At 54.5% G+C, this 14,590-nt stretch overlaps 1 protein-coding gene across 2 annotated transcripts; it reads left to right on the forward strand.

The window, feature by feature from the left end:
* The first annotated feature begins 3,953 nt into the window (after positions 1 to 3,953).
* Positions 3,954 to 14,162, forward strand: HDAC3 (histone deacetylase 3). 2 transcript variants are annotated; one of them, XM_038770828.1, is made up of 15 exons: positions 3,954 to 4,035; positions 6,530 to 6,612; positions 9,312 to 9,454; positions 9,549 to 9,630; positions 9,760 to 9,816; positions 9,948 to 10,003; positions 10,179 to 10,312; positions 10,404 to 10,484; positions 10,687 to 10,760; positions 10,859 to 10,923; positions 11,306 to 11,395; positions 11,487 to 11,545; positions 11,865 to 11,944; positions 12,041 to 12,198; positions 13,282 to 14,162. In XM_038770828.1, the coding sequence occupies exons 1-15, from the start codon at positions 3,981 to 3,983 to the stop codon at positions 13,349 to 13,351; spliced, it is 1,287 nt and encodes a 428-aa protein (XP_038626756.1). In that variant the 5' UTR covers positions 3,954 to 3,980; the 3' UTR covers positions 13,352 to 14,162. The 2 variants fall into 2 exon arrangements, with proteins under 2 accessions (XP_038626756.1, XP_038626757.1); XM_038770829.1 differs by lacking the exon at positions 3,954 to 4,035 and adding an exon at positions 7,363 to 7,492 and having other exon boundaries at positions 6,594 to 6,612.
* Positions 14,163 to 14,590: the final 428 nt, after the last annotated feature.

Raw genomic sequence — 14,590 nt, forward strand, 5'->3', positions numbered from 1 at the left:
CCTCTCGGGACTCCGGTGGCCGGGGCTGCCGGTGCAGCGGCGGGGAGGAGGAGGAGGAGGAGGAGGAGGAGGAGGAGGAGGAGGAGGAGGAGGGATGCAGGCGCTGGTAACCGGCTCCGGGCTGCTCTGTCTCCCGCAGCGGGCCGGGAGGGGCGGAGCGGCAGGTGTGCGGGGCGGAGAGGCGGTGGGTACACGCGCCTGTGTGGTGTGTGTGTGTGTGTGTGTGTGTGTGTACACGCACGGGTGTGTGTGCACATCCCGGCTCCCCCCTGCCTCTCCGGTTCCCACGCGCAAGACACGAAGCCCTCTCACCGTGCGTCATTCCCAGTCGGAGCTCGGGTTCCCGGCCTCCGTGGGGCCAGATGTCTGCTGTGTGACCTTGGGAGCGTCGCCTAACCTCTCTGGGCCTCATCGGTGAACCGGGGATTAAAACCGTGAGCCTCATTCATGCGTATTTATTATTAATAATAATAATAGACTGTGAGCCCACTGTTGGGGTAGGGACTGTCTCTTGGGAACTTGGGCTTCCCAAGCGCTTAGTACAGTGCTCTGCACACGGTAAGCGCTCAATAAATACGATTGATTGATTAATAATAATGATGATGATGATGGACCCCCCCCCCCTTCTAGACTGTGAGCCCGTTGTTGGGTAGGGGCCGTCTCTATAGGTTGCCAACTTGTACTTCCCAAGCGCTTAGTACAGTGCTCTGCACACAGTAAGCGCTCAATAAATACGTTTGATGATGATAATAGACTGTGAGCCCAACAGTGGGACTGTCTCTATATGTTGCCAACTTGTTCTTCCCAAGCGCTTAGTACAGTGCTCTGCACACAGTAAGCACTCAATAAATACGATTGATTGATTGATTGATTAATAATAATGATGATGATGGACCCCCCCCTAGACTGTGAGCCCGTTGTTGGGTAGGGGCCGTCTCTATAGGTTGCCAACTTGTACTTCCCAAGCGCTTAGTACAGTGCTCTGCACACAGTAAGCGCTCAATAAATACGACTGAATGAATGACCGAATGAATTTATTAAGCGCCGGGGAGGTTACAAGGTGATCAGGTTGTCCCACGGCGGGGGGGGGGGGGGGGGTGTTCACAGATTTAATCCCCATTTTACAGATGAGGTAACTGAGGCACAGAGAAGTGAAGTGACTTGCCCAAAGTGACACAGCTGATAAGTGGCGGGGTCGGGAATAGAACCCACGACCTCTGACTCCCAAGACCGTGCTCTTTCCACTAAGCCATGCTGCTTCTCAAATACGATTGAATGAATGACCTCTGTTGCATCATACTCTCTGAAGCGCTTAGTACAGTCCTCTCCACCTCCCCATCCCCCGTCCTACCTCCTTCCCCTCCCCACAGCATTTGTATATATTTGTACAGATTTATTACTCTGTTTTACTTGTACATATTTACCACTCTATTTTGTTATTGATGTGCACATAACTATAATTCTATTTATTCTGACGGTTTTGACACCTGTCTACATGTTTTGTTTTGTTGTCTGTCTCCCCCTTCTAGACTGTGAGCCCGTTGTTGGGCAGGGACCGTCTCTATATGTTGCCGACTTGTACTCTCCCAAGCGCTTAGTACAGTGCTCCGCACACAGTAAGCGCTCAATAAATCGCCCCTTGTTGGGTAGGGACCGTCTCTATGTGTTGCCAACTTGTACTTTCCAAGCGCTTAATACAGTGTTCTGCACAAGTAAGCGCTCAATAAATCGCCCCTGGTTGGGTAAGGACTGTCTCTATACGTTGCTGCCTTGTACTTCCCAGGTGCTTAGTACAGTGCTCCGCACACAGTAAGCGCTCAATAAATCGCCCCTTGTTGGGTAGGAACGGTCTCTATCTGTTGCCTACTTGTACTTCCCAAGCGCTTAGTGCAGTGCTCATTCATTCAATCGTATTTATTGAGCGCTTACTGTGTGCAGAGCACTGTACTAATCAATCAATCGTATTTATTGAGCGCTTACTGTGTGCAGAGCACTGTACTATACGCTTGGGAAGTCCAAGTTGGCAACATATAGAGACGGTCCCAACCCGACAACGGGTTCACAGTCTAGAAGCGGGAGACAGAGAACAAAACATAGTAACAAAATAAAATAAATAGAATAAATATGTACAAATAAAATAGAGTAATAAATACATCATCATCATCATCATCAATCGTATTTATTGAGGGCTTACTGTGTGCAGAGCATGTACTAATCAATCAATCAATCGTATTTATTAAGCGCTTACTGTGTGCAGAGCACTGTACTAAGCGCTTGGGAAGTCCAAGTTGGCAACATATAGAGACTGCCCCTACCCGACAACGGGTTCACAGTCTAGAAGGGGGAGACAGAGAACAAAACATAGTAACAAAATAAAATAAATAGAATAAATATGTACAAATAAAATAGAGTAATAAATACATCGTCATCATCATCATCATCAATCGTATTTATTGAGGGCTTACTGCGTGCAGAGCATGTACTAATCAATCAATCAATCAATCATATTTATTGAGCGCTTACTGTGTGCAGAGCACTGTACTAAACTTGGGAAGTACAAGTTGGCAACATATAGAGACGGTCCCTACCCAACAGTGGGCTCACAGTCTAGAAGGGGGAGACAGAGAACAAAACATAGTAACAAAATAAAATAAATAGAATAAATATGTACAAATAAAATAGAGTAATAAATACATACAGACATCTATACATATATCCAGGTGCTGTGGGGAGGGGAAGGAGGTAAGGCGGGGGGGATGGAGAGGGGGAGAAGGGGGAGTGCTCCACACACAGTAAGCGCTCAAGAAATACACTGTGAGCCCACCTTTTAGACTGTGAGCCCACTGTTGGGTAGGGACTGTCTCTATATGTTGCCAGCTTGGACTTCCCAAGCGCTTAGTACAGTGCTCTGCACACAGTAAGCGCTCAATAAATACTATTGATGATGATGATGAAATACGACTGAATGAATGAATGTCAATACGACTGAATGATGAATAAATTCCATTGGTTGATGATTGAGCCCCGCAAGCCCCCCTCCCCACCGCCCCGATGGGATTGGACTAGCTAGCTCTCTTCCTCCCTTCAAGGCCCTGCTGAGAGCTCACCTCCTCCAGGAGGCCTTCCCAGACTGAGCCCCTTCCTTCCTCTCCCCCTCGTCCCCCTCTCCATCCCCCCCATCTTACCTCCTTCCCTTCCCCACAGCACCTGTATATATGTATATCTGTTTGTACATATTTATTACTCTATTTATTTATTTATTTATTTATTTATTTTACTTGTACATATCTATCCTATTTATCTTATTTTGTTAGTATGTTTGGTTTTGTTCTCCGTCTCCCCCTTTTAGACTGTGAGCCCACTGCTGGGTAGGGACTGTCTCTAGATGTTGCCAATTTGTACTTCCCAAGCGCTTAGTCCAGTGCTGTACACATAGTAAGCGCTCAATAAATACGATTGATTGAGAAGCAGCGTGGCTCAGTAGGAAGAAGCGTGGGCTTTGGAGTCAGAGGTCATGGGTTCAAATCCCGGCTCTGCCAATTGTCAGCTGTGTGACTTTGGGCAAGTCACTTAACTTCTCTGTGCCTCAGTTAACCTCATCTGTAAAATGGGGATTAAGACTGTGAGCCCCGTGAGGGGCAACCTGATCACCTTGTATCCTTCCCAGTGCTTAGAACAGTGCTTTGCACATAGTAAGCGCTTAATAAATGTTATTATTATTATTGATGATGATGATGATTGGACGATCCCCCTAGGGGGCGTGGCCTCCTGCGAGGGGGGCGGAGCTGATTGGTGAGGACGGGGGCCTCTGGCTCCCCCTGGCGTGTGCTGGGCGCCCCGCGCGGGCCGGCGAGCCGCAGAGGGCGGGGCGGGGAGGGGCGTGGCCCGGCGCGGTGACGTCATGCGCTGGGGGTTCGGGGGGCGGGGCTGACGGAGGAGGCGCGCGCGGGGCCTGGTCCCCCCGGCGGCGCCGCCGCATCATGGCCAAGACCGTGGCCTATTTCTATGACCCGGATGTGGGGAACTTCCACTACGGTGAGGGCCGAGCCTCTGGCCGCGTGGGTCTGCATTCGAATCCTGCTCCTTTCTGGGGTGCCGCCCTTGCCCGCCTCCCTCCCTCCCCTGACCCCCTGCCTGCCCTCAGCCACCCACCCCTCTCCCTCCCATCTGCCTCCTGCTCTCCCCCTTTTTTTCCTCATGTGGGCATTTGCTGCTGAATTGTTCTTCCCAAGCGCTTAGTACAGTGCTCTGCACACTGTAAGCGCTCAATAAATTGGATTGAATGAATGAATCCACCCCCTTCTGCCTCCCATCCTCCCCCTGCCCACCTCCATGCACCCACCCATATCTGTATCCCTCTTCCTCATGTGGGCATTTGCTGCTGAATTGTTCTTCCCAAGCGCTTAGTACAGTGCTCTGCATACTGTAAGCGCTCAATAAATTCGATTGAATGAATGAATCTACCCCCCTCTGCCTTCCATCCTCCCCCTGCCCACCTCCATGCACCCACCCCTACCTGTACCCCTCTTCCTCATGTGGGCATTTGCTGCTGAGTTGTTCTTCCCAAGCGCTTAGTACAGTGCTCTGCACACTGTAAGCGCTCAATAAATACTACTGAATGAATGAATCCACCCCCCTGTGCCTCCCATCCTCCCCCCGCCCACCTCCATCCACCCACCCCTATCTGTACCCCTCTTCCTCATGTGGGCATTTGCTGCTGAATTGTTCTTCCCAAGCGCTTAGCACAATGCTGTGCACACTGTAAGCGCTCAATAAATACGATTGAATGAATGAATCCACCCCCCTCTGCCTCCCATCCTCCCCCTGCCCACCTCCATCCACCCACCCCTATCTGTATCCATGTGGGCATTTGCTGCTGAATTCTTCCCAAGCGCTTAGTACAGTGCTCTGCATACTGTAAGTGCTCAATAAATTCGATTGAATGAATGAATCTACCCCCCTCTGCCTCCCATCCTCCCCCTGCCCACCTCAATCCACCCACCCCTACCTGTACCCCTCTTCCTCATGTGGGCATTTGCTGCTGAATTGTTCTTCCCAAGCGCTTAGCACAGTGCTCTGCACACTGTAAGCGCTCAATAAATACTATTGAATGAATGAATCCACCCCCTTCTGCCTCCCATCCTCCCCCTGCCCACCTCCATCCACCCACCCCTATCTGTACCCCTCTTCCTCATGTGGGCATTTGCTGCTGAATTGTTCTTCCCAAGCGCTTAGTACAGTGCTCTGCACACTGTAAGCGCTCAATAAATACGATTGAATGAATGAATCCACCCCCCTCTGCCTCCCATCCTCCCCCTGCGTACCTCCACCCACCCACCCCTATCTGTACCCGTCTTCCTCATGTGGGCATTTGCTGCTGAATTGTACTTCCCAAGAGCTTAGTACAGTGCTCTGCAAACTGTAAGTGCTCAATAAATACGATTGAATGAATGAATGAATGAATCCACCCTCCCCCGCCAACCTCCATCCATCCACCCCTTTCTGTACCCCTCTTCCCCCCATCCCTCTAGATTGTAAGCTTGTTGTGGGCAGGGAACACATTTACCAACTCTGTTACCTTGTACTCCTCCAGGCGCTTAGTACTGTGTTCTGCACATAGTAAATAAGATTGATCTGTCACCCTCACTCCCACTGCCTGCCCCCACCCACCTACCCCTGTCTCTTCCCCCCCTTTCCCCTAACCCTCTAGATTGCAAGCTTGTTGTGGGCAGGGAGCAAGTTACGAACTCTTTTATGTTGTTATCTTGTACTCTTCCAGGTGCTTAGTATGGTGCTCTTCACACAGCAAGCGCTCAGTCAGTGCTCCCGTGTCTCGCACTCCTCCTGTGTGCCCTCATCCACTTACCCACCCCTCCTCCCCATCTGTCTCCTGCACTCCCCATCTGTATCTACTGCCTGCCCCCACCCACCCACCCACTTCTTGTTCCCCCCCACCCTCCGGTCCCTCTTCCACAGTCCCCTGTGAGTCTCTTGGGCCTCCTTCCTTCCTGCCCCCTGACGTGCCTCCTGCACTGGCCCTGTCTGTCCTAATCCCCCTTCCCGCTTACTTCATTGCGTCCTCCGACCCCTGCCCACCCACCCCCCTCTACTTCATCTTTCCTCCGACCCTCTGCCTGCCTCCATCCCCCTGTCCATTTCCCCCATCGTCTCCTCTGACCCCTGCCTCCCTGCCCCATCTGCCCCTGTGTTTCCACCTCTCCCCCTACCCTCTGCCCCTCCTTGCCCTCTATATGGCCACCCACTAGCCCCTTTCTGTGCTTTTCCTGCAGGCCTTCTACTGGCCCAAATATGCCCTCCTCCAGGCCCCCACTGATTCTTGCCTATCCCGTCATGTTTCCCCCTCTGTCTCCTTCTTGCTTCCCCAAGACACTCCAATGTCCCCTACCAAGCCCCCATTCATCCCCCTTGTCCACCAGCCTTGCCCTCTTCCCTCTCCCATCCCTCCACCTGCCCCTCTCCCTTCTCCATCTCCCCGCCGCCTAATTTTCCCCTGCCCGCTATTCCCCAGGGGCCGGTCATCCCATGAAGCCACACCGCCTGGCATTGACCCACAGCCTAGTGCTACACTATGGCCTCTACAAGAAGATGATCGTGAGTCTCTTCCCCTCCCCCGACTCGCCCCCTCCCCCTGCCCCCAGGCAAGGAGCCTGGTGGTCTCTGCCTCCCTCCTCCCCGGAGGCTCTCGGTCCTGACACCTTCATCACTGGGCTGGGGCTCGTCTGCTGTTTAGGACAGGAGATACCTCCACGTTGACCCAGGGTTCACTTTGGGAGGGTGCCTTTGCCCTTGGGTTGCTGAGTGTTGTAGTCCCAGCAGCCCGCGAGCAAGGACATAGGTGCCAGACTCCGGCTCATTCTCACAAGACCCCAGAATTCCTACTGTGGGGGTGGGGGTTTGCTCGGATGGGAGTTTCTGTGAACCACTCAGCTAAACTTCGCTCACGTGGGCAGGCTCCAAGCATTTTACCCGTAGGCCTTTATCGCAAAACATCTGCTTGAAAAGAGCCTCTCCTCCCTGCTCTGTTCCGATCTAACTGGCAGTGGGCTTCCAGTTCTTTCATTCATTCATTCAATCGTATTTACTGAGCGCTTACTGTGTGCAGAGCACTGTACGAAGCGCTTGGAAAGTTCACTTCAGCAATAGAAAGAGACAATCCCTACCCAACAGCGGGCTCCAGTTTTCAGCCGAGGTTCTGCATTGTCTGAATTTGCACTTTACTGTGCCTCAAGGGTTTCCTTTATCCCTTCCAGTCCTCCCCCTTGTTCCAGCTCACCATTCGGTAACTGTTTGGGTATCCTGCTGTTGTCCATTCTCCTCTCATGTTTCCCGCCACCACCCCAGCTCAGCTCTGTTGAGGTCAGCGTCCCTTCAGTGCTAGGAGGATGAAGGATTGTTTGGGGCGCAAATGGAACTGCTGAAGGAGCCGGATGTGGCATGTGGTGGGAGTCCTGCCCTCACAGCTGGAGAGAAGGTGGGCAGCCCTACATCTCTGGAGGCTTTCAAGTCTAGAGCTTGATACCACATTGCCGCCACACTTCTGTTTACCTGCGGGAGGATATATTGGCCTCCTCGATTTGGTTCCTTGTCCCTCATTGCATTGGCGGTCAGGGAGCTGCTTAGGTAGCAGAATTCTGTGACCGCCGGAAGCTGTGTTGCCAGTGAATGTGGCTAGAGAAGCAGCGTGGCTCAGTGGAAAGAGCCCGGGCTTTGGGGTCAGAGGTCATGGGTTCAAATCCCAGCTCCGCCTCTTGTCAACTGTGTGACTTTGGGCAAGTCACTTCACTTCTCTGTGCCTCAGTTACCTCATCTGCAAAATGGGGATGAAGATTGTGAGCCCCCCGTGGGACAACCTGATCACCTTGTAACTTCCCCAGTGCTTAGAACAGTGCTTTGCGCATAGTAAGCACTTAATAAATGCCATCATTATTAATATTATTATTGTGTGTAGGGATTCCCGGGTGCAGCTCATCACGTGACTTTGATCTTCAGACTCATTGACCATCCTGTAGCATCTGACTTACTCTTCAGTATTAGTCCCAGATCATTCTTAGGTGCCTAGGGAGCATTTATCTGCACCCAACAAATCTTGAATGACTGGCTTTAAGCGTCTGGAGTCAGAGGAGTTTCCCAGAAGATCAGAAGCATATTTTAACTCCTGGTTCTATAGGATAAATTGCCTAGGATCAGGTCCGTTGTGCAACCCTGCCCCATTGTTGACAGGAAATGGATTGAACTGGACCACCAGCCCGAGTCTTAGTAAACTCTTCAGGGCAGCCAAATTCACTCAGGACTTCTCAAAGCTTGGATCTGTTCTCAGGTACTTTGGTGAGAAGCAGTGTGGCTTAGTGGAAAGAACGCACGACTGGGAGTCAGGAGATCTGGGTTCTAATTTTGGCTCTGTTGTTTGCCTGCTGTGTGACGCTGGGCAAATCACTTGGCTTCTCTCTGTCTCATCTGTAAAATGGGGATTATGCGCTGCACACAGTAAGCGCTCAATAAATACGATTGAATGAATGAATGATTAAATACCTGTTCTCTCTCTCCCTTGGGCTTTAAGCCTCTTATGGATCAGGGACTGTATTTCATCTGTTTGTGTCTATCCCAGTGTTTATTTAGTTCAGTGCTCGATACGTAGTAAGTGTTTAACAAATACCATGATTATTATTGCTGCTATTATTATTATTACTATTATTATTTGTAACTTTCCCATGATCCAAGCTGACCCTTGTGGAGGCAGAGACAGTGTAATTTCTGGACCGGGCCCTGCCAGGCCCTTGAATCTCAATATTTGGATTCCTTGCCTTCCTGCTGGGGGTGGTGGTCGTTTTGTCCGAGAAATTCCACAGGGGTCCTGCTCGGCTTCCCAGGGAGCCTAGTGGAGGCTCCCTGTGCTCCCTCGCCAGGGTCACTGGCTTGCCTGCATTATTAAAAACCGAGATACTGACAGAGCTGGTCAGGGTGCCAAAGTGGTGGGGCAAGGGTTGACTCAGGAGGCCACTAGGGAACAGCGGATACCCACTGGGCACCGGGCAGCTGTCTCTTTTGGAACTGCACTGACCCTGGACGTGTCCCCTTCCCCCCGCCAGATCGTGAGCCCACTGGTGTTGGGCATCGGAGTGGGTGGAGCAGGGATGCAGGGTGATCACCAGTCCCGTCTCTCCCGCAAACTGGGGCCCTGGGGCTGCCACCCCCCAGATACTCCCTAGGCTTGGGGGGCTTGCGAAGGCCGGGAGGGTTGCCCCGGGCTTCGGGGGGCTACACTAGCCGGCGACTTTCCCCTCTGCACCAAGGTCTTCAAGCCGTACCAGGCGTCCCAGCATGACATGTGCCGCTTCCATTCGGAGGATTACATTGACTTCCTGCAGCGCGTCAGTCCCAATAACATGCAGGGCTTCACCAAGAGCCTCAATGCCTTCAACGTCGGGGATGACTGGTGAGTCGGCCCGCCGGGGGGCCACGTGGCCGGTGTGGGAGCACCAGATGGGGTCGACGTGGCTGGGCTCAGGCCTGGGTCCTCTCTCCCCCAGCCCCGTGTTCCCCGGCCTCTTCGAGTTCTGTTCCCGTTACACCGGGGCTTCTCTCCAGGGAGCGACCCAGCTGAACAACAAGGTATCACCCCGTCCCCCAAGTGGTCTCTTCCTATGCCCCGTCCTCTGTGCCCCCCGGGCTCCTGGGGTGGGGAACGGGTCCTGTCGAAGGGAATGGGCGCTGACGGCTGACCGGGAGTCCGTCCCCCAGATCTGTGACATTGCCATCAACTGGGCCGGGGGGCTGCACCACGCCAAGAAGTTTGAGGTGAGAGCGGCCGGATCGGGTGTGGGGACCTGGGGGGAGCTCCGGCCTCCTGCAGCTGCTGCAGGAGAAGTGGGGTTTTTGGGGGGCGGGTGGGGGTGGGAGTTTGCCCCAGGGCTACCCTCTCCCCGCAGGCCTCGGGCTTCTGCTATGTCAACGACATTGTGATCGGCATCCTGGAACTGCTGAAGTAAGAGCGGATGTGGAGGGGCCTGTTGTGGGGAGGGTGCCCGCCCTGGGGGTAGAACCACCTTCCTCACCCGGCTCTCTCTAGCCTCCCGGCCCAGCTCACCCCAGGGAACCAGGGCCTGGGTGGCTTCAGCAGGGCCAGGGCCCACTGATCCCTCTCCCCTTCCACGGGGCAGGTACCACCCGCGGGTCCTGTACATCGACATCGACATCCACCACGGTGACGGCGTGCAGGAGGCCTTCTACTTGACGGACCGCGTCATGACCGTTTCCTTCCACAAGTACGGGAACTACTTCTTCCCTGGCACAGGTAAGAAGGCGGCGTGAGGGGCCGGGCGAGGGGCGGTGGGGCGGGGAGAGGAGAAAGAGCCACCCGGCTCAAGGCAGCCTCTTTTCCGCAGGCGACATGTACGAGGTCGGGGCAGAAAGCGGTCGCTACTACTGCCTCAATGTGCCCCTGAGGGACGGCATTGACGACCAGAGTAAGTCAATCGTTCAACCGATGGTATTTATTGAGCGCTTACTTTGTGCAGACCACTGTACTAAGTGCTTGGGAGAGTACAGTACAACAGAGTTGGTATTTACTTTCCCCGCTCACAATGGACTGCCAGTTTAGAGGGGCCCCCGTGCCACCGACCAGTCCCCCTTTCTCCCCCTGCCAACCACGCTTCCCCCGCTCCCCAGGTTACAAGCACCTGTTCCAGCCTGTCATCAACCAGGTGGTAGATTTCTACCAGCCGACGTGCATTGTGCTGCAGGTAGGGGCCTGGTCCCGGGCAGGGGGAGGCTGTGCCCGCCGTATGCCCATCGGCTGCCTGCCTAGTGACGCTGGCTGCCCCTGGGGTTTGTCTTGCAGTGTGGAGCCGACTCCCTGGGATGTGACCGGCTGGGCTGCTTCAACCTCAGCATCCGCGGGCACGGGTGAGGCGGAACACCTTGCTGCCCTTCACGGGGAGAGCGGCGGTGGGGCGGGAGGACAGGTCCCCAGGTGGGGTTTGGGGAGTGACTCGGTACCAGCTGATCCTCAGCACCAAGGGCTCCAGTTGGTCAGAACAGAGTGAGTCTCCTAGCACTGCGGGGCAGGGGGTAGGGAACGATCGCAGGAACGGTGATCCCGTCTCCTTTGCATTTATGTCCACCGATGACTACTGATGCCATCTCCTCTGCCTTCTGTTCACTGCCAACGCCATCTCCTCTGCCTCTGCCCACTACCGATGCCATCTCCTATCCGCCGCTGGTGCCATCTCCTCTGCCAACCACCGATGCTGTCTCCTCTGTCCTCTGCTGTCGGGTGGGGCCGCAGGGAGTGCGTGGAATACGTCAAGAGCTTCAACATTCCCCTGCTGGTGCTGGGGGGAGGGGGCTACACCGTCCGCAATGTCGCCCGTTGCTGGTGAGCTGGCCCCCGCCCCTCTGCTTTCTCCCTGGCCCCAGACCCTGGGGACTTCCCTTGGGTGAACCTTGTGGGCCTCACCTTCTCTCAGGACCTATGAGACGTCCCTGCTTGTGGAGGAACCCATCAGCGAGGAGCTGCCTTACAGTGGTGAGTGGCCCCCTCACCCCCATCCGCCCACTCCCACACCTCATTTCCTAACCCCGATTCTGGCCGGGGCCACAGGGACCTCAGAGACGGTTGATGGGACGTCGATCCCTCCCAAGGGGAGGGAAGGTGATGAGACTTCCTCAGCCGCTGCCAACTTGGCCTCTTCCTTCTTCTCCTGGGGGTGTGGGTCCTGCCAGATAGCCTGGTGAGGCTGGGCTGGCGTGGGAAGGAGACCCAGAGTGGGGGCCCTTTCTGGTCCCTATCCTAACCCCCTCGCCCATCCAGGGTCCCTGAGCCCTCTCCTCGCCTTCCCCCCCAGAGTACTTTGAGTATTTTGCCCCCGACTTCACGCTCCACCCAGACGTCAGCACCCGCATCGAGAACCAGAACTCACGCCAGGTGAGCGGCCCGGAGTTGTGGCGACCCCGGAGGGAGGGGGAGGGCGGCTGGGCGGGAGCGGGGGCTGACCGGCCTAGCCCCTCTGTGCCCGGGCAGTACCTCGATCAGATCCGCCAGACCATCTTCGAGAACCTGAAGATGCTGAACCACGCGCCCAGCGTCCAGATCCACGACGTGCCCTCCGACCTGCTGAGCTTCGACCGGACGGACGAGCCGGACCCCGAAGAGCGGGGTCCCGAGGAGAACTACAGCAGGTAACAGCAGTGCGGGTGTGGGGGGGGTCTGCCAAGTTCGCAGCCTGGTACCCTTCGCTGCCCGCTTCTGTGGCATTTTTAAAGCATTTTTTATGTGCCAGGCTCTGTACTAAGCGCTGGGGTAGATACAAGGTAATTGGGTTGGACAAAGTCCCTGTCCCATATGGGGCTCACAGTCTTAATCCCCATTTAGCAGATGAAGTCACTGAGGCCCAGAGAAGAAAATGACTTGCCCCAGGTCACACGGCAGACATGCCTAGGAGCCAGAGTTAGATAACCATGTTCTGCTGATTCCCAGGCCCATGCTCTATCCACCAGGCCAAGCTGTTTCAATTGTATTGTACTTATCATGCCAAGGCACTTACTACGTGCCAAGCACCGTACTGAGCGCTGGGGTAGATAAAAGATCATCGGGTCCCACATGGGGCTCCCAGTCGAAGTAGGAAGGACAGGTATTGAACCCCCAATTGCAGATGAGGGAACTGAGGCACAGAGAAGTGAAGTGATTTACCCCAGGTCACACAGCGGACAAGTGGCAGAGCTGGGCTTAGAATCCAGGTCCTTTTACTCCTAGGCCCGTGTTCTTTCTACTATGCCTTGCTACTTCAATTGTTCATACTTTCCCGAGTTTTTTAGTAGCGTGCTCTTCACACAGTAAGTTCTCAATAAATTCCATTGATTGAATGCAGAGCACTGTACTCGGGAGAGTATAATAGAATTAGTATAGACTGGTCCCTGTCCTCGAGGAGCTTCCAGTCTAACGGGAGAAAATCAGACAGCAGTGTTGATTAAGCACCGAGCACTGTATTAAGTTTTAAGAGGGCAACAGATGTAGAAGACATGATTGCTGCACTGCCCCTTTTGAGCAGGGAACATATCTTCCAACTCCGTTATGTGGTACTCTCCCAAGTGCTTAGTACAGTGCTCCGCACACAGTGAGCGTGCAGTAAATGCAGTTGATCGATTGAAGGTTTGGAGTCGCTTCCAGTCTTACTCTACCTGGTTCTTCTGTATTCCCCACTTGCCCCCTGCCCTCCGGCTGCTCTCTCTGTACCTGAACTCAAGCTCTTTATCCTCCCATAGGCCGGAGGCTTCCAATGAATTCTACGATGGAGATCATGACAATGACAAAGAGAGCGACGTGGAGATCTGAGGGGCTAGCAGCAGAGCTCCTGGTTCCCCCAAGGCCTTAGAGCCAGGCTTGGGGAACTATCTGGTTCTTGGCCCGGAGGCGGGGAGAGGGGGGACGGCGTGGTTCCCTGACTTTCTGTACCTCCTCCGGCCTCTCCATGACCCACCATCTCCTTGAGGTGGAGGTCAAGGAATGCGGCTGAGGTCAGCCTTGCCTCCCCTCCTTCCCACTTCCCAGGTCCTTCGAGTCCAGGGTCTGGGCGGGCTCCAAGGCCCTGGCTTTGACCTGGGCGGGCCCAGGCCCCTGCCCCAGCCCCGCTCCCAGGTCACACACTATTGATTCGGGCCGAGAATAGCTCAACTGCGGGCAGAAGTGGGGCAGGTCGTGGGCAGGCCCCAAGGCTCTGGCTCTGTCCTGCGTGGGATGTGGGGAGGGAAGTTCCCAAAGGCAACTAAGGTCAGATGGGACCCTAGGATTCCTTTGGGCCCCTCCTTGGTCCTCCACACCCCTTTCCTCTCGTGGTCTAGGCTGTTCAGGCCTGAGGAGAAGCAGTCTCCTTGGGGATGGGGAGAGGGAGTGGGTAGGGCTAAGTCTGTTCTCTCCCCCTCAACTTCCCCTGCCACCTCACTGCAGCTACAGATTGCTCGGCCTGACATTCCCCTCACCCTGCCCCTCTCTCCCTCCCTTCCTGCAGGCCTGGGTTTCCTCCATCCCTGGGTGGGATCAGGCGGACCTTGGCTGTGGGGGAGGGAGGGGGGTGACCTCCGTCCCCTCTGGGTTAATGTCCATTTCACCACTTTTTATCCAATAAAGCAAGTCGGTATTTTTCTTACACGCTGCCTCTTAATTTATTTTTTTTGAAAAATTTTTTAATCCTGCTGCTGCCTTCTCTTCCCAGGGAAGTGCTACCCACGCCCGCAGGGAGAGGGGGGAGTAAAGGTGGGTGGAAGAGTGGGTTGTGCTTGTAGGAATCAGCCCCAAGCATCAGGAGCCAAGTCATTCAGTGCTGTCCTCTTCAGTAGTCCAGGCCCCTCTGCCCAGGATTGGCCCAGGATTACTGCACGCAGTAAGCGCTCAATAAATACGATTGATGATGATGATGGGGGGCATCTGTTTTGAAGAACCAGAAGGGCAATAGGGGGAGGAAAGAAGCCCAGCATCTGGATTGCTCCTTGACCTCTTCCCTTTCATCCCGACCCCAGCCCAACAGGCTGAAGTTGGGCCTGGCCTCCTCCCTATTCCCTCCTACCCGCCATGGGA

The sequence above is a fragment of the Tachyglossus aculeatus genome, chromosome X2, assembly GCF_015852505.1.
Source record: "Tachyglossus aculeatus isolate mTacAcu1 chromosome X2, mTacAcu1.pri, whole genome shotgun sequence".
Classification (NCBI taxonomy): Eukaryota; Metazoa; Chordata; class Mammalia; order Monotremata; family Tachyglossidae; genus Tachyglossus; species Tachyglossus aculeatus.

What these genes read in the sequence shown, in the direction of transcription:
- HDAC3 (XM_038770828.1), top strand. Translation starts at nt 3,981, where the DNA reads ATGGCCAAGACCGTGGCCTATTTCTATGACCCGGATGTGGGGAACTTC. An exon ending in CGAGGAGCTGCCTTACAGTG is followed by an intron (nt 11,546 to 11,864) that starts GTGAGTGGCCCC and finishes CTTCCCCCCCAG; the next exon opens with AGTACTTTGAGTATTTTGCC. An exon ending in AGAACCAGAACTCACGCCAG is followed by an intron (nt 11,945 to 12,040) that starts GTGAGCGGCCCG and finishes GTGCCCGGGCAG; the next exon opens with TACCTCGATCAGATCCGCCA.